This window comes from Pongo abelii, chromosome 16 (genome assembly GCF_028885655.2).
Source record: "Pongo abelii isolate AG06213 chromosome 16, NHGRI_mPonAbe1-v2.0_pri, whole genome shotgun sequence".
Classification (NCBI taxonomy): domain Eukaryota; kingdom Metazoa; phylum Chordata; class Mammalia; order Primates; family Hominidae; genus Pongo; species Pongo abelii.
Window position 1 is genome coordinate 45,968,164 of NC_072001.2, and position 22,116 is coordinate 45,990,279.

The 22,116-nt window shown below is 38.2% G+C and overlaps 1 protein-coding gene across 1 annotated transcript in view; it reads right to left on the bottom strand.

Annotated features, from left to right (window-relative positions):
* UBR1 (ubiquitin protein ligase E3 component n-recognin 1) overlaps positions 1 to 22,116 on the bottom strand; it is a 155,920-nt gene that overhangs the window by 90,849 nt on the left and 42,955 nt on the right. Inside the window, exons 8-16 of the mRNA XM_024232699.3 lie at positions 19,883 to 19,945; positions 19,533 to 19,656; positions 18,923 to 19,030; positions 18,150 to 18,238; positions 16,162 to 16,260; positions 14,543 to 14,700; positions 8,175 to 8,274; positions 6,942 to 7,070; positions 2,993 to 3,173 (exon numbers count right to left, since the gene is read on the bottom strand). Of these exons, the coding sequence (XP_024088467.2) occupies positions 2,993 to 3,173; positions 6,942 to 7,070; positions 8,175 to 8,274; positions 14,543 to 14,700; positions 16,162 to 16,260; positions 18,150 to 18,238; positions 18,923 to 19,030; positions 19,533 to 19,656; positions 19,883 to 19,945 (1,051 nt within the window). The remainder of the gene's footprint in view (positions 1 to 2,992; positions 3,174 to 6,941; positions 7,071 to 8,174; positions 8,275 to 14,542; positions 14,701 to 16,161; positions 16,261 to 18,149; positions 18,239 to 18,922; positions 19,031 to 19,532; positions 19,657 to 19,882; positions 19,946 to 22,116) is intronic.

Below are 22,116 nucleotides of genomic sequence, written 5' to 3' on the forward strand. Positions count from 1 at the left end.
ACTACAAGGCTACAGTAACCAAAACAGCATGGTACTGGTACCAAAACAGAGATATAGACCAATGGGACAGAACAGAGCCCTCAGAAATAATACCACACATCTACAACCATCTGATCTTTGACAAACCTGACAAAAACAAGAAATGGGGAAAGGATTCCCCATTTAATAAATGGTGCTGGGAAAACTGGCTAGCCATACATAGAAAGTTGAAACTGGATCCCTTCCTTACACCTTATACAAAAATTAATTCAAGATGGATTAAAGACTTAAATGTTAGACCTAAAACCATAAAAACCCTAGAAGAAAACCTAGGCAATACCATTCAGGACATAGGCATGGGCAAGGACTTCATGTCTAAAACACCAAAAGCAATGGCAACAAAAGCCAAAATTGACAAATGGGATCCAATTAAAGAGCTTCTGCACAGCAAAAGAAACTACCATCAGAGTGAACAGGCAACCTACAGAATGGGAGAAAATTTTTGCAATCTACTCATCTGACAAAGGGCTAATATCCAGAATCTACAAAGGACTCAAACAAATTTATAAGAAAAAAAACAAACAACCTCATCGAAAAGCAGGCGAAGGATATGAACAGACACTTCTCAAAAGAAGACATTTATGCAGCCAACAGACACATGAAAAAATGCTCATCATCACTGGCCATCAGAGAAATGCAAATCAAAACCACAATGAGATACCATCTCACACCAGTTAGAATGGCAATCATTAAAAGGTCAGGAAACAACAGGTGCTGGAGAGGATGTGGAGAAATAGGAACACTTTTACACTGTTGGTGGGACTGTAAACTGGTTCAACCATTGTGGAAGACAGTGTGGTGATTCCTCAAGGATCTAGAACTAGAAATGCCATTTGACCCAGCAATCCCATTACTGGGTATACACCCAAAGGATTATAAATCATGCTGCTATAAAGACACATTCACACGTATGTTTATTGCAGCACTATTCACAATAGCAAAGGCTTGGAACCAACCCAAATGTCTACCAATGATAGACTGGATTAAGAAAATGTGGCACACATACACCACGGAATACTATGCAGCCATAAAAAAAGGATGAGTTCATGTCCTTTGTAGGGACATGAATGAAGCTGGAAACCATCATTCTCAGCAAACTATTGCAGGGACAAAAAACCAAACACCGCATGTTCTCACTCATAGGTGGGAATTGAATAATGAGAACACCTGGACACAAGAAGGGGAACATCACACACTAGGGCCTGTCGTAGGGTTGGGGGAGGGACCCCCAATGTATAGAGACCCCCCATACATTAAATGATGAGTTAATGGGTGCAGCATACCAACATGGCACATGTATACATATGTAACAAACCTGCATGTCGTGCACCTGTACCCTAGAACTTAAAGTATAATTAAAAAACAAAAAAACAAAAAAAAATTAGATTTGACAATGAGTTTTTTGGATATGACACCAAAAGCACAGGCAACAGAAGAAAAAAATAGATAAATTCTACTACAACAAAAACTCCTGTGTCTCAAAGGAGACTATCAACGGGGTAAAAAGGCAACCCACAGAATGGGAGAAAATATTTGTAAATCACATATCTGATAAACACTTAATATCTAGAATTATATAAGTAACTCCAACTGAACAGCAAAATTAAATCAGATTAAAAAATGGGCAGAGCACTTGAATAGATAGTTCTCCAAAGAAGATATACAAATGGCCAATAAACATGTGAAAAGCTGATCAAAATCACTAATCACTAGGGACATGCAAATCAAAACCACAATGAGATACCACTTCATATCCATTAGAATGGTTATTATCTAGGGGGGAAAAAGGAAAAATAGCAAGTGTTGGCAAGGTGTAGAGAAAATGGAATCCTAGTGCATGCTGGTGGGAATGTAAAATGGTACAGCCACTAAGGAAAACAATATGATGGTTCCTCAAAAAACTAAACATAGAATACCCAATCCCACATTTGGGTATATACCCAAAAAATTGAAAGCAAGGACTTGAACAGATACTTCTATATCTATGTTCATAACAGCACTATTCATAACAGCCAAAAGGTAGAAGCAACCCAAGTGTCCATCAATGGATAAATGGATGAACAAAATGTGGTATATTCATACAATGGAATATTAGTCAGCCTTTAAAAAAAGGGAATTCTGACATGTACTACAACATAAACCTGAAGACATTATGCTAGGTGATATAAGCCAGTCACAAAAGGACAAATACTGTTTGAGTCAACTTATAATAGGTACCTAGAGTAGTCAAATTCATAGACACAGAGAGTGGTAGTTGCTAGCGGGTGTGGGGAGGAGCCAATGGGGAGGTATTGTTTAATAAACTATTATTCTATTCAGTTTTGGAAGTTTCATTTTTAGAAGATAAAAAGCTTTTGGAGAAGGATGGTGGTGATAGTTGTAGAAAATGTGAATATACTTAGTGCCACTGAACTGTACACTTAAAAATGGCTAAAATGATAAGCTTTATGTCATGTACATTTTCTTATCATTGAAAATAGAAATATATACACTTCAATAAAGGTATTTTTTAAAAACCCTGACAAATGAATGGCCAATTTACATGGAAATGCAAATGATTAAGGAGAATCTATGATTTCTTCCTTTTAACGATAAAGAATGATACAGATAATACACCAGTGAAATTGGTCAGAGAGGAGGTTTAGAAACCAGCAACCAGATTTTATTATATTTAAATTTGGGTGGGAGATGAGTTACCATGTTAGTCCTTAAGTATATACTGTAAGGATCCATAAGTTGACCCAGACAAAACAAAGCCCAGGTAAATAAGCATCTTTAAATAGATGTTCTGGTGACAGCTCCTTGAAGGACAGTAACAGCCCTTAACTGCAGTATCTGACCTAAGCATGTCTATACATATTGAGCACAGAACAAAAATACAAATGATTCTACTAAATGAATACCTAGAAAGAAAGCTAATAGGTATATGCAAAAATAAAAAACAAACACTCACCAGCAAGGGTCCTAGAGAGTGGCAGATGTATGCTTACAAGATCCTCAGATACTCTGTAGGACTTTGTTTCCAAACTATGTCCACACAATTGTACTATTGTCTTGCTACTAGATATGAAACTGGTACTGCACCTCATCACAGCTTTGTGACATTCTTTATAAGCCACAAGTAAGAGTTCTTCCTAAGAGGAAAATAAGATAAAAAAGGTGACAAGTTTTCTACTTTAACACTTTTTTTTTTTTTGAGACAGCCTGTCCTGTGGCCTAGGCTGGAGTACAGTGGCATAATCACAGCTCACTGCAGCCTCAACCTCCTGGGCTCAGTCACCTGAGGTGATTCTCCCACCTCAGCCTCCTGAGTAGCTGGGACTACAGGCGCGTGCCACCATGCCCAGTTTTTGTATTTTTTTGTAGAGGCAGGGTCTCCGCATGTTGCCCAAGCTGGTTTTGAACTCTGGGGCTCAAGTGGTTCGCCCACCTTGACCTCCCAAAGTGCTAGCATTACAGGTGTGGGCCACCATGCCCAGCATAACATGCATCATTCAATAAATATTTACTAAATATGAGTGGAAAATTGTTCTATGTATTACTAAGTCTACCTCCACAGGATCTGCAAACTTGTAGGAAACATAAGATATACCCATATATGCACTTATAATCAAAGTAAAAAATAAGTACCATGTAAATGGTACAAACTAATTGCTCTAAGAGGGGGAAAAAAAAAGAATCACAAAGAACTGGGAAGACATATTTGTGAAAGCAGCTTCTGATGGGCCCTAAAAGAATATGCAGAATTTAAGTATGGGGAAAGATAAGGAGAAGATGGCATTCTAAGCAAAGATATAGAATAAATAAAGACAAAAATAAGAGAAATACAACTCCTATTCAGGCAGTGGAGAATAAAGAGTAGATAAAATAAAAGAATTTATGGATGAAATTAACAAGCATTTGAACTGGAAATGTGCCTTGGCACAGGCATGTGAATACACTGATAGAGTCTGCAGTGTAATAATGTAGTCAACACACTGCTTCAGGAAGAATTAATGTGGGTCATTGAAGATGGCAGATTGGAGAGGATAAAGTTAGTAGACAGAGAAACCAACAGGAAGATGACTATAAAGTAAAGTGATAAGGGTCTGAACTAGAGTGAGCCCGTCACGACAAAAAAGAATGAACCCATAGAAAATAATTTAGGATTATAAAATATATTTGAGATAAGGAAGAATCAAATCTGCGTGAATATAGAAGGAAGAGAGAAGTTAAAGGCCATTCTTTTAAGATAATGTTTCTAATTTAATCTTGAAAAAGGAACTCCATGGTCAAACAGATGATTTGGAAATATCCCTCTCAGAAATCAGCATACTGACTAACTAAAGGGTTTTAGAAATTCAGTAGCGGCTGGGCGCGGTGGCTCACACCTGCAATCCTAGCACTTTGGAAGGCCGAGGTGGGCAGATCACGAGGTCAGGAGTTTGAGACCAGCCTGGCCAATATGCTGAAACCCCGTCTCTACTAAAAAATAGAAAACAAATTAGCCGGGTGTGGTGGGGCACACCTGTAGTCCCAGCTACTCGGGAGGCTGAGGCAGGAGAATCGCTTGAACCCAGGAGGCAGAGGTTGCAGTGAGCCAAGTTCGTGCCACTGCACTCCAGCCTGGGTGACAGAGCGAGACTCCATCTCAAAGGAAAAAAAAAAAGAAAGAAATTCAGTAGCTTTAAAAGAAAAAAAAAATCCTCTTTTTGTTTAACCTAACATTTCTGAATCTTACGTGAACCCAGAACATTTTTCCCTTCAAAACACCAGTTAACGTTGCACATATAGAAAACAGTGGCTCTGAGATTTCCCATATGGATGAATTTAATAGTAATGTCATTAATAAAACAAGGATAATCAAAATGAGAAAATGCAAGTTGGAAGCAGCAGGAAATGATGACAGGTCCATTTGAAATATTTTGAGTTTGAGGCCAGGTGTGGTGGCTCATGCCTATAATCCCAGCACTTTGGGAGGCCAAAGAAAGAGAATCACTTGAAGTTAGGAGTTTGAGACTAGCCTGGGCAACACAGAGAAACCCTGTCTCTGCAAAAAATAAAAAAAATTTTAAAAAATTAGCTAGGTATGGTGGCATGTGCCTGCAGTTCCAGCTACTTTGGAGACTAAGGTGGGAGGATCATGTGAGGCCAGGAGGTCAAGGCTGCAGTGAGCCACGATAGCGCCACTATACTCCAGCCTGGGTGACAGAGTAAGACCTTGTCTCTAAAACACACACAGACACACACACACACACAGACACACACGTGTAAGATCTAAACAGGAATGTCTGGCCCACAAACAGAAGGGACACTGTAGCTTAGGAGAGTCATCCCTATGAACTTTTAACTAAGTGGTAGAAATACAAGAGAAGAGAAAAGAATGTAAGATATACACACATACACATTTACCATCAAAGTAAAAAAATTTTAAATACCATGTAAATGGGACAAGCTAATTGCCCTAAGACGGCAAAGAGAAGAATCACAAACAATTAGGAAGACGTATTTGTGAAAACATATTTCTGTAAGAAAGAGAATATTGGGGAATGTCTTGTTTAGCAGGCAGAAGGCACCAGAAAAAAAGGTAATCACTGACTGAAATAGGTAATCAATAATAAATATATTAGGATAATGCATGTTTGTGAAAACCAGAGGGAAACAAAGTTTCAAGACGATTAAGGTACTCAAGAAAATATAATGCTACAGATAATTCAGGGAAGATGGAAACTAAGGAAAGACCTCTGAATTTGGTTACCAAATGGATCCTCTGTGATTTTTTTCTAAATGCAGTTCTTGTCAATTGACAAGGGCAGAAGCCAGACTGTAAAGAAGTGTTAGGAGCTACAAATGAAGATACTAAATGTAGATGACTTCAGAAGGTTTGGAAGAAGTCAAGATGAAACCTTCGCCTCATCACCTAACAATTGTGCATGCCCTCCATAAAAGTGAGGGAAGCCAAAAAATACATGCTGTGCTTGCTGGACAGTATTTCCTGTGGTGATTGTACTAAAAAGCTACAGTGCTAGATTAAAGTCTACTACATTTGTGGGTATGGCTGCCACTCTGAACCTATGACCAATTGCTGGTGGTGAAGCAGAAGAGATTATAGTTCTCAGGGGTGCAAAGGCAAGAAAGGAGGCTTTTATTATTGTTGTTTTTAAAAATAAGGGAGTCCTGTGTGTTTATAGACAGTTGATTAAAAGAGTAGGAAACACAAGTCCAGATAATTCAGGAAGCTAACTCCAGGAAAAAGTAATATAAGTCAGAACCAAGAGCCTAGGTAGAGGCATTAGACTTAGAAAGAGACAAAAAGGAAAAGACCAATAGTGAAGACACAGAAAAACTTAGTCACTGAAGAGGTTATGGTAACAGACACAGAGAAAGCAGGGATGATGAGAGAATTTAACTTAGATAATGGCAATTTTCTCAGAAAATAAATAAATGAGGTCATCATTCTTAAAGGGAATCTAGGGTGGGATTACATATTTAAAGACGGTTATGGTCTAAAATTGCTGCTTAAGGAAATACATTAGTTCTATAGTTTGAAACTAACACATATAACAAAGCTCTTGAATGAATAATCTACCCCTCTCCATTCCTGGAATATTTAAAAGTCTAATATGGTCCTAATTATATTATTATTAATATGCATTTTCCAGGGAATAAGTGTGTGTATAAATACATATATACATATGTATAAACCCTGCTATTCCCCAAAATAAGCAAAACTACCACAGTGCACACTTTCTACTCAAGTATATACAGTTTCCCCCTAAATTTAAAAAGACAAGCTCAAATATGTAAAAAGCTACTATAAATAATAAAAACTTTACATCAAGGAAGCTGCAACATAAAACTATACTATTAATAATTACTAAGAACTTGAAAAGGCATTGATCCTACTAACAAATTTTACTTACATCACAAGCACACCACTCTTGGAACATGAGTAAAATATTCTTCAATTGCATCTGTATAGCAATGGCAGCCTCCCAATCAGGATCCACTTCAATGTGTTGCCCAACCTGTCTTCGGATTTCTTCCATTCCCTGCAATTAAAAGTTGGTCAACATATACCTATCTGAGCCCTCTCTCTTTGCTCTGCTCCTGGCAAAATATAAAACTGTCAGGATTCATAACATTTTAACATGGTTGTTATACCGGGTCAGAATGCATGGGTTCAATTCCCAGCTCTCAGGTATGTGCTCAGGGTTAGAACATTAACCACAAAGCCCAGCTCTGTCTGGTATTTCTAGCTGTGTGACCCTGGGCAAATTATTTCTAAGCTTGGTTACTAAATGGATCCTTTGATATTTTTTTCTAAATGCAGTTCTTGTCAATTAATAAGGGCATAAGTCAGACTCTAAAGAAGTATTAGAAGCTAACAAGTGAAGATACTAAATGTAGATGAATTCAGAGGGTTTAGGAGATGTCAAGATGAAAACAAGCACCTTAACCTCATCACCCAACAACTGTGCATGCTTTCCATAAGGGTGAGGGAGCCAAAAAAATATGTGTTGTGCTTGCTGCACATGCAAGTAACCCTTACACGTAAAAGGAGAATATTAATAGTAACTACTTAACAAGATTGCTATAAGGCTCAAAAGAGATCATGCATGAAAAGTGCTTACTACACATTTATCACATGGTAAGTATTCAGCAAACATTAACAGAAGTAGCAATAGTAGGCCGGGCGTGGCAGCTCACACCTGTAATCCCAACACTTTGGGAGGTCAAGAGATCGAGATCATCCTGGCCAACATGGTGAAACCCCGCCTCTACTAAAAATACAAAAATTAGCTGGGTGTGGTGGCGCATGCTTGTAATCCCAGCTACTTGGGAGACTGAGGCAGGAGAATCACTTGAACCCGGGAGGCGGAGGTTGCAGTGAGCCGAGATCGCACCACTGCACTCCAGCCTGGCAACAGAGCAAGACTCTGTCTTCGAAAAAAAAAAAAAAAAAGGAGCAATAGTAAACTAAGGTATATAAAAGGATCTATCAAAACAGGATGAGTGAGTCAACGTTTAAATCTTGTTTCTACTTTGCTAGATAAATTCTTTCTTGTATTAAAACCAAAATCTGCTTTAAAAAGACTGCGGTTCAATTTTTAAAAATAAATTTCTCTTACTGATGTACAGAAAAATGATCATACCTGCATACAGGTAAGAATCTTCAAAAAAGATCGAAAACCTTCAAGGAACTGCATTCTTAATCTTTCTGTCCATATTGTGGGTTTGCTGATCAGGATATACCTATCGTTTCGAGAAAGAAAGAAATATTTCACTTCTCTATTTTGAGATAATTTTAAGGTTCTCAGGGTTATAGACAATGTTGATTTATAAAAATTATGGATTCTAATTTCTCACAATAATTAGAAGCTCTGAGTAGAGCTAGAATTATTTATTCTGCCTTATTTTAAATACAACCAGTAAAATATGAATGCTCTAGAAGAGGCAGATATCAAGCTAAACCTGACTTCACACACTACATTCTCAGAGGTTAGTTTGATTAAGTGAACCTAGAACTGACCAAGCCTGTCACAGCTAACTCTGGACAACCACAGTACAGATTCCCTAGAACTGTTCACACCCATCAGCCAAAGGGCCAGCTGAAATTCTTTCAGCCTCAGGAGATTTGGAACAGATTTTCTACCTCCAGTTTTTCATAACCCAGAACTTGGAAGAAGGATGTAAGCACTTGTCATCTTGACTTGCACATCAGGATGTACTAGTTTCAAGAGATAAACAAACTCATTTTAGCCTATAATTTGTATGATCAATATTTCTTTTGGCTGTAAAGACAATGACTGGTTTCATATACAATGGGAACAATGTTTATCATGAAATGAGTTATCAGGAAGTAATTATTAACAAGTATAAAACACTATTTTGCACTTGACCAATGAGAATAAATTCCTGTTATATTGCAGGTATTGGGAACATAAACATGGACACACCTGTCCTTAAGTTCATAGTATAGTGGGAAAAACAGATACATACAGTAGACAGAAATTCAATGTTAAACACTAAAATAATGTATAAAAGAAGTAATGTATGGCTCATGCCTGTAATCCCAGCACTTTAGGAGGCCAAGGCAGGCGAATCACGAGGTCAGGAGATTGAGACCATCCTGGCTAACACGGTGAAACCTCGTCTCTACTAAAAATACAAAAAATTAGCTGGGTGTGGTGGCGGGCGCCTGTAGTCCCATCTAGCTACTTGGGAGGCTGAAGGAGGAGAATGGCGTGAACCCAGGAGGCAGAGCTTGCAGTGAGCCGAGATCGCGACACTGCACTCCAGCCTGGGCGACAGAACGACACACAAAAAAAGAAGTAATGCAGGTACATAAAGACAAAGCAACAAAGAAAATACATTTTTTTTAACTGTAAAGATAGGATTGTGGTTTAATTTTTCTCACTCTTTAGATACCCATTAACATGCAAATGTACATTAAAAATACAATCATCAAAGAAACTTATAAAGATTTAATTCAAATACACTAATTACCATCTAAATCTTTCTTTTAAAGTAAAAGATAAAAAAGATTAAAGTTTAAAATCTGCCACACTGAACAAATGGCATTCATGTTTCGTTGCTTTCTAAAGCACTACTACTCAAAGTGTGGTCCACTAACCAGCAGCACCAGCCTCACCTGAGTGCTCTTTAGAGATGCAACCATCTTGGGCTCTAATCAGACCTGCTAAATAAGAAGCACCCCTGCCCCTGTTTTTTTTTTAAACTTGGCCTTACTCTGTTGCCCAGGTTGGAGTGCAGTGGTGCAATCATAGCTCACCGCAATTTCAAACTCTCAGGCTCGAGTAATCCTCCTGCCTCAGCCTCCTCAGTAGCTAAGACTACAGGCGCGTGCCATCAAACCTGGCTAATTTTATTTTTTGTAGAGACAAAGTCTCACTATGTTGCCCAGGCTGGTTGCAACCTCCTGGCCTCAAGCAATCCTCCTGCCTCAGCCTTCCAAAGCACATGAGCCAATGCAATCAGCCCCAGAATCTGAATTTAAATTAAGGAAGCTCCCCAGATGATTTGCTTCTGCACAGCAAAGGAAACTATCAACAGAGTGAAGAGACAACCAACAGAATGGGAGAAATTTTTGCAAACTATGAATCTGACAAAGGCCTAATAGCCAGGATCTATAGGGAACATAAATAAATTTACAAAAAAAAAAAAAATTAATAAGTGAGGCCAGGTGCAGTGGCTTACGCCTCTAATCCCAGCACTTTGGGAGGCCAAGGTGGGCAGATTGCCTGAGCTCAGGAGTTCAAGACCACCCTGGGCAACCTGTCTCCACTAAAATATCTCCACTAAATTACAAAAAATTAGCCAGGCATGACAGCATGTGCCTGTAGCCCCAGCTATTCGGGAGGCTGAGGCAGGAGAATCACTTGAACCCAGGAGACTGAGGTTGGCAGTGAGCTGAGATAGCGCTACTGCATTCCAGCCTGGGCGACAGAGCGAGACTCCGTCTCAAAAAAAAAAAAAAAAAAAAAGCGAGGTGGGGGAGCAAAGGATAAGAACAGAACAGACACTTTTCAAAAGAAGACATACATGCTGCCAACAATCACATGAAATAAAGCTCAACATCACTGATCATTGGAGAAATGCAAATCAAAACCACAATGAGATACCATCTCACACCAGTCACAATGGCTACTATTAAAAAGTAAAAAGTCATAGATGCTGGGGAGGTTGCAGGGAAAAATGAATGCTCATATACTGTTGGTAGGAGCATAAATTAATTCAAGCATTATGGAAGACAGTGTGACAATTCCTTGAAGACCTAAAAACAGGAATATCATTCAACCCGGCAATTTCATTACCGGGTATTCACCCAAAGGAATATAAATTGTTCTATTATAAAGACACATGCACACATACATTCACTGCAGCATTCACAATAGCAAAGACATGGAATCAACCTAAATGCCCATCAGTGATAGACTGGATAAAGAAAATTTGGTACATATACACCACGGAATACTATGCAGCCAGAAAAAGAATGAGATCACGTCTTTTCTGGGAACGTGGATGGAGCTGGAGGCCATTATCCTTAGCAAACTAACGCAGAAACAGAAAACCAAATACTGCATCTTCTCACTTACAAGTGGGAACTAAATGATGAGAACACATGGACACATAGAGGGGAACAACACACACTAGGGTCTATCAGAGGATTGAGGTTGGGAGGAGGGAGAGGATCAGAAAAAATAGCTAATGGGTACTAGGCTTAATACTTGGGTGACAAAATAATCTTAACAACAAACCCCCATGACACAAGTTTACCTATGTAACAAGCCTGCACATGTACCCCTGAACTCAAAATAAAAGTTAAATAAAAATAGAAAAAGCAGCTCCCCAGATGATTTGCATTCACATTAAAATCTGAGAAGCACTGATCTAGAAGAGAAGTTACATTTTTGGTTTCTAGCAATCTCACATAGCTAATGAGCGACCTCTATAGATGACTTACCAAGTAAAGAAGATACAAGGGATTGGAACAAACAAAAGGGTAAGGAAGGGAAAGAAAAGAAGTCTGTAGATAAAAATAAGTGGCAAAAGCAATGGGAAAAGAGGGAGAAAAGTGTGGACAGGGTGAGACAATAAGGGAATGATTTGGTTTGAGAGTGTGCTATACTTTCTGGAAATGGAACAAAGGAACAGGTTGGAGTAATAAAAGAATAATATTGTTCCTCAATAGCACCAAGGTTCAACCGCATCTCTTTTCTAAGTTGCATTTCCACAATAAATTAGCAACTGAGAAACAAAGTACCCCATGAGATACCTCCCAAAGAGCAAGTGACAAAACTAAAGTAATAGACATAAATTTTTTAGAATAAGAGAGGTAGCAATCCCTCCCTTCTATGTTTTACTAGGCAGATCTCAGTTGGAGTACTGTGTTCATTTCTTGGCACATAAATGGTATACATGCACCTGGAACGGGTTCAGTAGAGACGGACAATGATTTAAAAGGAATTTTAACCAACATGAAATGGGACCAGTTAAAGAAATAAATGCAACTCAATGTAGAAGAGACCTGGCAGATATGACTGCTGCCTTTAAATACTTCTTCAAGTTAAATGAGAATTGAAGTTGTTCTGAATGGACAAAGAGAGAACTAGAACCAGAAAATAAAAGCTACAAAAAAAGACAAGAGTTCAATATACAATAGGAAACTTTCTAATAGTTGGAAGAAGCTATCCAAAGTTGGAATGTGCTGCTTTGAGAGAATGAAAATTTCCTAAGGCAGGCTGAACAGAGTACCTACTAGTACCAACAAACTTATTTCATGCTGAGGTACAGTCACATAAACACAAAGCTAAACTATGAAGACCTACAAATTCTGACAGAATTTAGACTTTATCCTGGAAAGAAAATACATTAAGTGTGGTTATTGCTAACTAATTTAAAAACAAGGTTTCAGGGGAAATTAGTAAATAAATATGTAGGGAAAGAGTAAGATGTGACTACAGAATTTCTACAATGAGAGACTGAGAAAGCAATGAACACGAATTATTTGCTAAATAAAGAGTTTTTGTGATTGGTGTGTTAGGCCAGGTTTCAGAGTAGATTTTGTGTTGTTGTTTATGTATCCTGTGAGGCTACATGACATAGTGAAAGAAACATGAGTTTTACAGATAAACGGTGTTTATAATCAAATCTCAGTTCTGCCACTTACTAGGTTTGTGACCTGAGGCAAATATTTACAATCTACAAAGTAAGATTATATCAAGTACCTTCTAAGAATGGTGCAAGAATATAATCAGGTAAGATAAGCAAAGCTCCTTGGCACATAGCAGTTACTAATAAATCTCACAGGATTCTTATGAGAGTGAATTACACAGTACCTGCAGAACAGGTGTTAATTTTCCCTTCCCCTGGTCACTGGAGATATCTATATTTAGGTTGGGATACAGGGGAGGAATTGTAAGCATTAGAAGATTTAAAGTTGCCTTCCAAACTAGACACCTTAAAGTTCTGCTATAAGGGTAGGTATTTAGGGATGTGCTGGCTCTAAATTATTCACCGTAGAGACTAGCTATAGTCAGAGACTCGTAAAATATGACAAAACAAGTGATTATGCACCACTTAACTGGATATAAAAATAACTCAGTTAGAATACTTCACAGTAATGATAGCCACGGTAGAGAGATTTTTTTTCTATATTCACTGACCTAACAATAACTTTAAGTACTGCCATTAGGAGTTTTTGTTTTGTACAACATGTAATTTTTGCCTAATTTAGCTGAGAAACAAATTTCAATTACAATGGCTACATATTGATTCACTACTGAATTTACCTACCATCTCCACTTATACTGAAGATAAAACATAATAATTTACTAAACTTTATTTTATTTTTTTAGAGATAGGATCCTGCTCTGTTGCCCAGGCTGGAGTGCAGTGGCATGATCACAGTTTACTGTAACCTCAAACCCCTGGGCTCAAGTGATCCTCTCGCCTCTGCATCCTGAGTAGCTAGGAATATGGGCTTGCACTGCTGTACCTGGCTAATTTTTATTTTTATTTTTGTAGAAACAAGGTCTCGCTATGTTGTCCAGGCTGGTCTGATACAGACGCAATTTTTTTTCTTTTTTTTGAGATGGAGTCTCACTCCGTTGCCAGGCTGGAGTGCAGTGGCGCAATCTCGGCTCACTACAACCTCCACCTCCTGCGTTCAAGCGATTCTTCTGTCTCAGCCTCCCGGCAATTTTTTAAAAATGGAGTATTTTCAATCTGTGGTTGGTTGACACAGATGTGGAACCCACAGATACAGAGGATCAACTGTATAGTGAAAAGGGAGTTAAAAAAATGTTAACAGCCAGCCGCAGTAGCTCATGACTGTAATCCCAACACTATGGGAGGCCAAAGCAGGAGGGTTGCTTGAGCCCAGGAGTTCGAAGCCAGCCTGGGCAACAAAAAGTGAGACTCCGTCTCTACAAAACAATAAAAAATTTGCCAGGCATGGTGGCACGTGCCTGTAGGTCCCAGCTACATGGGAGGCTGAGGCAGGAGAATCATTGGAGCCCAGCAGGTCGAGGCTTCAGTGAGCCATGTTTGCATCACTGCACTCCAGCTTGGGCAACATGGCGAGACCCTGTCTCAAAAAAAAAAAAAGAAAAAGAAAAAGAAAGAAATTTACGTCAATAGACTATCTGAAACTATGCACAAAGAGACTATATAGGAAGGACAGAACCAAAGTGTGAGAGTGGAAGTGAGTGAAAAGTATGGTAATTACAATGGCAACGCATGTGGTGACCCCAGGAGATCCCAAGTTCCTGTAACAGGCCTCTCCTCAATACCTTCTTTATTAACCAGGTTTTACAACTCAATAAGAAGCCTTCACTGAAGACATTTATTAACGCAAGGCAGTAACAGTTCTCTGTACTTGCCATCATTATAAAGAGAATTCTGGTAACCAAAATGATCACAGGATTACTTATAAGACAGAGCAAATAAGCACACTGAGTTTAACAGGTGCCCTCACCTTTTGACTTGAATAACTTACTTTAGGTCACATATTACTGCATATACTCTTCCCAATTTGTCCTGGCTATAACCCTGGAAGTTGAATTTATTGTTTCTGTCCAAGTACTCAGGTAAAACTTCTAGCAGAGTTTCAGTAATGACAGAGATAACATTCTGCTCTTCAATAAGATGTCGAGCCTGCGGAATATTTCAAGAATATTTTCTTTAGCATTAACTCATTGTGGTATGGACTTAATTTATTCATTCATTTGGTTAGTCAGTATGTCATTTTTAATAAATGTTTGTTATTGAATGTTAAACATAGTCCTTAGTTTCACTGAATAGGAACTACTAAGAAGTTATTTTCTAAAAGAAAAAATTCCCTACTCCTCCGTAACTAGACAACACCTATCTGGATACCCCAAGCCCATTAGACTGGTTATCTAGATAAATGTTTATCATCAGTAATCACACAATGAAGCCGGGTGTGGTGGCTCATGCCTGTAATCCCAGGACTTTGGGAGGCTGAGGCAGGTGGATCACCTGAACTCAGGAGTTCGAGACTACCCTGGTCAACATGGCAAAACCCTGTCTCCACAAAAAATACAAAAATTAGCCAGGTGTGGTGGCAATGCCTGTAATCTCAGCTATTCAGGAGGCTGAGGCAGGAGAATCACTTGAACCAGGAGGCGGAGGTTGCAGTGAGCTGAGATCATGCTACTACACTCCAGCCTGAGTGACAGAGCGAGACTTCATCTCAAAAAAAAAAATCACACAATGAGCAAGTACAACAAAGATATACTTCATGACTTCTAGCACACTACGATCTATTCTGAAATCTCCTCCTTACCCCAATCTAAATTCTCCTCTCCATCCTTTTGAAAAGGTAAAGTAGAAACAATTAACCAAGTTTGGATAACTATCTAATTCCAAACAAGAAAAGAAGTAGGGCTGGGCGCGGTGGCTCACACTTGCAATCCCAGCACTTTGGGAGGCTAAGGTGGGCAGATCACCTGAGATCAGGAGTTTGAGACCAGCCTGGCCAACATGGTAAAACCCCGTCTCTACTAAAAATACAAAAATTAACCAGGCGTGGTGGTGCATGCCCGTAATCCCAGCTACTTGGGTGGCTGAGGCATGAGAATCACTTGAACCCGGAAGGCGGAGGCTGCAGTGAGCCGAGATCGTCCCATTGCACTCCAGCCAGGGCAACCCAGCAAGACTCTGTCTCAAGAAACAAAAAAACAAAGAAAAGAAGTGGTATACAAAGGAAGCAGAATCTTCCACTCTCCTCCCAGGCCTGCGTAGCACCATCTCTCCCAAATGCTTGACAGGCACACCCTCCCACTTCTTAGTTTTATCTTATTCTATCTGCCTACAAACAATAACTTAAAAATAAAATATTTTTGGTATTGAAAAGGCAGCATTCGTAAGTTACTCTAGAAAGTAAGAAACCAGCTCTAGGTGTCATCTGCATTGACGAGGACATCTGAACCAAGGCAGCGCCTAGTTAACTAGTCCTTGGGTAGCACTAAAGTATTCACATAGCCCAACTTAGTGATTCTAACATTGTTCTAATTTGATTCAACATTAAGTGGAATTCTTACAAAGCAAAACAAGTTTTACTTAGAAGACTGAAAAGGAATAATCAATACATACCAGAGTAGGAACAGTAAACATCTGAACTGAAAGTGCAGTTATAGAGATACTTCTGTCATGATCATCACTGATATATTCTTTCTGCAGTTGTTTATAATACTGAAATATATAAGCAGAGAATCAGTTATAAATCACTACTAAAGACCTTTAAAAAATCCCAATTTTAATAACTGCTGCAGGTTTGTTTCTATCTGTAACATGTCAAGTAATATAATTCCTATTTATTAAGGCAAGATATTATGATCAGTAAAAATATCTTAGAAGGAGAATAACAAACAACAAATCAAGTAAAAATTCACCTACTCAATTTAGCAGAGATAGAAGTGGAAACTATTAAAACATACACACAGGTTAAAAAACAAACAAACAAACAAAAAAACCAAACAGAGGACTGCAATGGTATAGTCTATCCTTTCTCCAAACAGAATCTGGGGCAATCTTCAGCAGCTTCCACTCTAATGGTATTGGGCAGGAAATATATTCAAAGTATTTAACAACTGATATGACCCAGAAAAACCAACCAATCAGATTGAATCCAGCTTTAAACAGAATGGACTCTGGCTGCAAATAACTTCTTTCACATACTGGTACATAACAGCTGCAAAACAACCCTGATATACTGGGACAACAAAAATAGGAATATACTCAGTCACATAATAGGCATCTATTATGTGTAAGGCACAAAGTTGGATACTTAACCTACTTTAAGTTAGATACTTTACCCTCTAGAATTCCTACAAAGTTTAAGGGGTAACCATGGTGTACAAAAAAAATCATCTAAGTAGGGAGATTAGCTTTTGTATAAGAAAACAAAGTTTCATTTCAGATCACAAATATGGTCCAATATTCTATATCTAAAGAGTTTTAGAAGAGAACATCTTGAATTGCCATCACTGCTGAAGGATAAGACATAACAACAAATGTCTTAGTTACTTTTAAGTCTGCATATAAAATCCAGGGAATGCAGGTATCTTATCCCACAGTGTCATCTGCCTACAACAATCTTTATTTCTTTTTCTGCTTCCAATTCCATCTTGGGTCCTATATCTATCTTAAGTCTTACAGAATTGACTGCAACTCAAAATCAGAGGAAATCAACAAGTATGATTGGATACCTTTATATAAGGCAAAATAAAAGATTCAAAGGAGTCCTTGATCTGTATAACCTTGCAATCTAATTTGGTAGATAGACAAAAAGATACAGTAAGGTAAGAGATAGATGATAGACTAATAAAACATTAAAAAGCTATAAATTTTAGCCTTACGTTTTAGCTTCCAACAACTAAGTAGAACTCTTGGCCACCTAATTCCTGCCCCCCACTTTAGCATACACATCTGTTCTTCTTTCCTGCTATCCTTTTCAATTAGTCACTTCTATTCTTATTGTAATTTTACTAACAGGCAAATAAGTGATTAGGAAGATTGAATGCATATGTGAATGTGATAACCTCCCTTTGCTCTGGGTCAGTAGGTCATTTTCCACCTATCTCTTCTCAAGAATGCTGTTTCTATACTAGCAAATGACATTTGTGAAAATATTTATATACCGTATGAGAACGAACTTGTTTTTTTTGAGATGGGAGTCTCGCTCTGTTGCCCAGACTAGAGTGCAGTGGCGTGATCTTGGCTCACTGCAACCTCCACCTCCCACGTCCAAGCGATTTTCCTGCCTCAGCCTCCTGAGTAGCTGGGGACTACAGACACCTGCCACCAAGCCCGGCTAATTTTTGTATTTGTAGTAGAGACGGGGTTTCACCGTCTTGGCCAGGCTGGTCTCGAGCTCCCGACTTCAAATGATCCACCCACCTCAGCCTCCCAAAGTGCTGGGATTACAGGCGTGAGCCAACCCGCAGGGCCAAGAACAAACTTTTGACAAAGAAATAAATCATAACATTTAATTTTGGATTCTTAATTATCCCTGTTTCTATTAATTCATTTATAAAAACTGCCTATTTCTATTTATTGATATCTAATTTATAAATAATTACCTTCACAAATTCCATAGCAAAGAGTTTTTTGTATTCCATCTCCATAAAAAAACTGCTGAAGATCAATTCATGAAGGATCTTACGGGCACCTATAGATTATTTTGGGGAGGGTGAGGGAATGAGGAGAATCACCAAGGCAAAAACCAAAAACATTCTGGCTATTAGAGTGGCAGAATATTATAAAATTATTTCACATGCAAACAGACCTCAAATAGTATTTATTGTATTAATATTTAATAACTGGAATTTAAAATACACACATATATTGCCTTTTCCCTCTTTTTCTGCACCCCTCCTATCACTTCATCTTACACTTCAATTTATTCTCTCCCAACCTTTTCATTCTTTTTCTATTTCACTCAAAAGTACTCTTACTCTGTACTTTTCCTTCTCCATGCTTTTAGCCTTTCACTTGACTTTTACGTTTTGTTCTTCATTTAGATTTTTACAATGAAAATAGCATCTTTTTTGCCACTCAATAATGGCACTACTACCTGAATATATAGACACATGTACAGATACATACATATATACTCTTTTTGACGGGCTCTCACTAAATGAAAAGACTCAATAATTAAAAGACAACATCCCTGGGTTTTAACACCAAAGAATACATACTGACTGGTTAAACTTTATATTCACATGTAATATCTTATCAATCAAGATTACAGATTTAATAACTAATTTAATAAACAAAAGATATTACAGCTCCACTTTAAGGTCATAATCTTCCTTTGCTTCCTGACAAACAGCATAAGCAAATGTCTACTTACCTTTATAAAGCTTTGCATCCCAAAGCATTAACCTGCTTATGAGACAGGGATTCTCTGAGTCAGGTTCTTCTCTAAGGCATGCTTGGCAAAAGATCTGCCTAAAGTCACCTACAAACAAAAGAGGTCACACAGTTACACAACTTGTTTTCTTTTTCTTTTTAAATAGAGATGAGTCTCACTCTGTTGCCCAGGTTGGTCTTGAACTCCTGGGCTCAAGCGATCCTTCCGCCTCAGCCTCTCACAGTGCTGGGATTACAGTCATGAGCCCCCGTATTCAGCCATAATTTTTATTCTTATGATATTTCTCCTAAAAGTAAATTTCCTATAACACGTGAAAAGAATAACATTAATCCTCCCACGTTCGAGGTAAAGAATAATTCTGTCAACATCAAAGACTCAACAGCCAATAAAAAGATATTATTTGATACTATGCACTTGAAATAATATCCTAAGATATTATACATTTGAAATGCAACCCTGAAAATTAATCAAAGTGTATAAACCAAAAAAAAAGAAAAACTTTCTTTCATACTCAATGACATTTTAAAATTTGTGGCTATAAAAAACATAGTATTTTATCAGAAACAAGAAAAACAGGAGGTATGCTTACTTGAATAGCTCATAATTTTGTTCATCCAGGAACCAAGACGCAAAGCAAATTTCTGATGAGCCATAATCTCTGAGTGTAATACTTCTACATGAAGTGGATGTTGAGAGACATTTTCTGAATGACTCTACAAATGAAGGGAACAAACCAAAAAAACAGCATTTAAAATCTGCTTTTAGTTAAAGGATTTATACTTCAAATGAAGAAATCACATAACCCTGCCAGTTCCAGATCTCTGCATCTAGGTGCCCCAAACCACTTCAACGACATCATCACTCAAATTATTCTACTTGGGCTCTTGTAATGTACATTCGTCTTTAACTTCTCTTTTTCCCCATAATTCAGAAAGTTACCTTTATATCTTCCTTTGCTTCCTGGCAAGCAGCATAAGCTCCCGCTTTAACAGCCCGACGACCCTAATTATAGACAAAAGTGAGAATTAGGTAGTGAAATGATAACCACAATCAATAAGCAATATGTAGCCCAAAGACTTAATGAGCTCTTAACTGAGCTCTAATCACGTGTTGACTAAAAGTTGTAAGATACCGGAACAATACGTGAAAGACAGATGCAAATGTTTAACACCTTTATGAAGTATGAAAACTTTAATACCTCTAGGAGAGACAGTCTATAATTTAAGATGCTGAGTTTCTTGCCTGGCAAGAATGGCAGTTCTTTAGTTACTGCAGTGTCCTCTCTATTTATATGAAACAATGACTTAGGCTTTCTAAACTTCTGCTATGTATTTAAAATATTTTTCATGAATGAATTCACAGCTCTTCAACATGTATCCTATAATATACTTGTGGCCCATTAACGAGTGGGAACTATAGCTGGACTACTGATTCCACCAGTCCTGGAGGCGGTCATGCAAGGTCTATGTAGGATTTCCTTGTAGCTCATTCTTTTACCCACCTGTAAAAATTTATCATTTTCTACATGTGCCATGTGAAAAAAGTCAGGAAGCACTGTCTTCCTCATTTAACCTTTACAATGACCCTATGAAGAAGGTATACCCTATTTTACAGATGATAAAAAGAAAAATAAGACAGAAGTCAATTTGTCCCCAAATCAGAAAGTTAGCAAGTGACAGATTCAGAGATCCATGACAAGCATTTCATCTCCAGAGTCTGTACTTTTAACCATCCTGTAATATTCCCTCTTTATCTCCTTCGTACATAAGCATAAGAACTATCCAAATACATTTGGACTACTAATTACACCAGTAAGGTTGCCATTACAGAAAAAAAAAAAATGCACAAAAAGCCAGGCCATAAGAGATTGTTAAAAGAACAGATAGGACACTAATAGTTACATAAACTTGAGCTCAACCAGCTTGTATGTATGTGATGCTGGCAATTAACCTAAAGCAGTGGATCTCAACAAACGGGGGGAGGAAAACCACCTCACATCCATATTTTTTGGCTGCTATCAAAAAATATCAAGGGAGTTAGCTGCTGATCATGGTGGATGGGAGGCAGGACTAGATTGGAGCTCCGAACTCCGACTCAGATGGACAGAGCAGCGCACAGAGGCTCACATCATGAATTTTAGCTCCAGAACGACTGCAAGAACAAACCAGGAATCCAGAGAGGACCTACAGACCTTCTGAAGCAAGGGGACTGCTCCTGCAGGACCTGGGAGACACCCCAAATACCCAGTCCCACTACTGGCTATCTTTCCAGAGGAAAAGAAGTCATTATATGAAAAAGATACTTGCACACACATGTTTATGGGAGTTACAACTTGCAATTGCAAAATCATGGCACCAACTCAAATGCCCATCAGAGTGGATAAAGAAACTGTGATAGATATATATACACACACACACATACACATACACATACATATACACACATATGTATATATACACACACACACTGTATATATACACACACAGGCTGGAATACTACTCAGCCATAAAAAGGAATGAATTAACGGTATTTGCAGCAACCTGGGTGAGTTTGGAGACTATTATTCTAAGTGAGGTAACTCAGGAATGGAAAAACAAACATCATATGTTCTCACTGATATGTGGGAGCTAAGCTATGAGGACGCAAAGGCATAAGAATGATACAATCGACTTTGGGTACTTTGAGGGAAGGGTAGGTGGGGGAAGAGGGATAAAAGACTACAAATAGGATGCAGTGTATACTGCTGCGGTGATGGGTGCATCAAAATCTCACAAATCACCACTAAAGAACTTGCTATGTAACCAAATACCACCTGCACCCCAATAACCTAGGGAAAAAAAATGAGTTGGCTGTAAAAAAATAATAATAATAACAAGTAATGACAAGGACGTGGAGAAACCCTTGTGCATTGCTGGAGAATACATAAAATGGTGCAGCTGCTATAGAAAACAAAATGGTGATTCCTCAAGAAATTAGAAATAGAATTCCCATATGATCCAGCAATTCCACTTGTGGGCATGTACCCAAAAGAATTGAAAGCAAGGACTTGAACAGACTTTTGTGTATCCATGTTCATAAGAGCATTATCCACAATAGCAGAAGGTGGAAGCAACCCAAGCGTCCACTGACAAGATGAACAGGCAAACAAAATATGGTGTGTGTGTATATATACT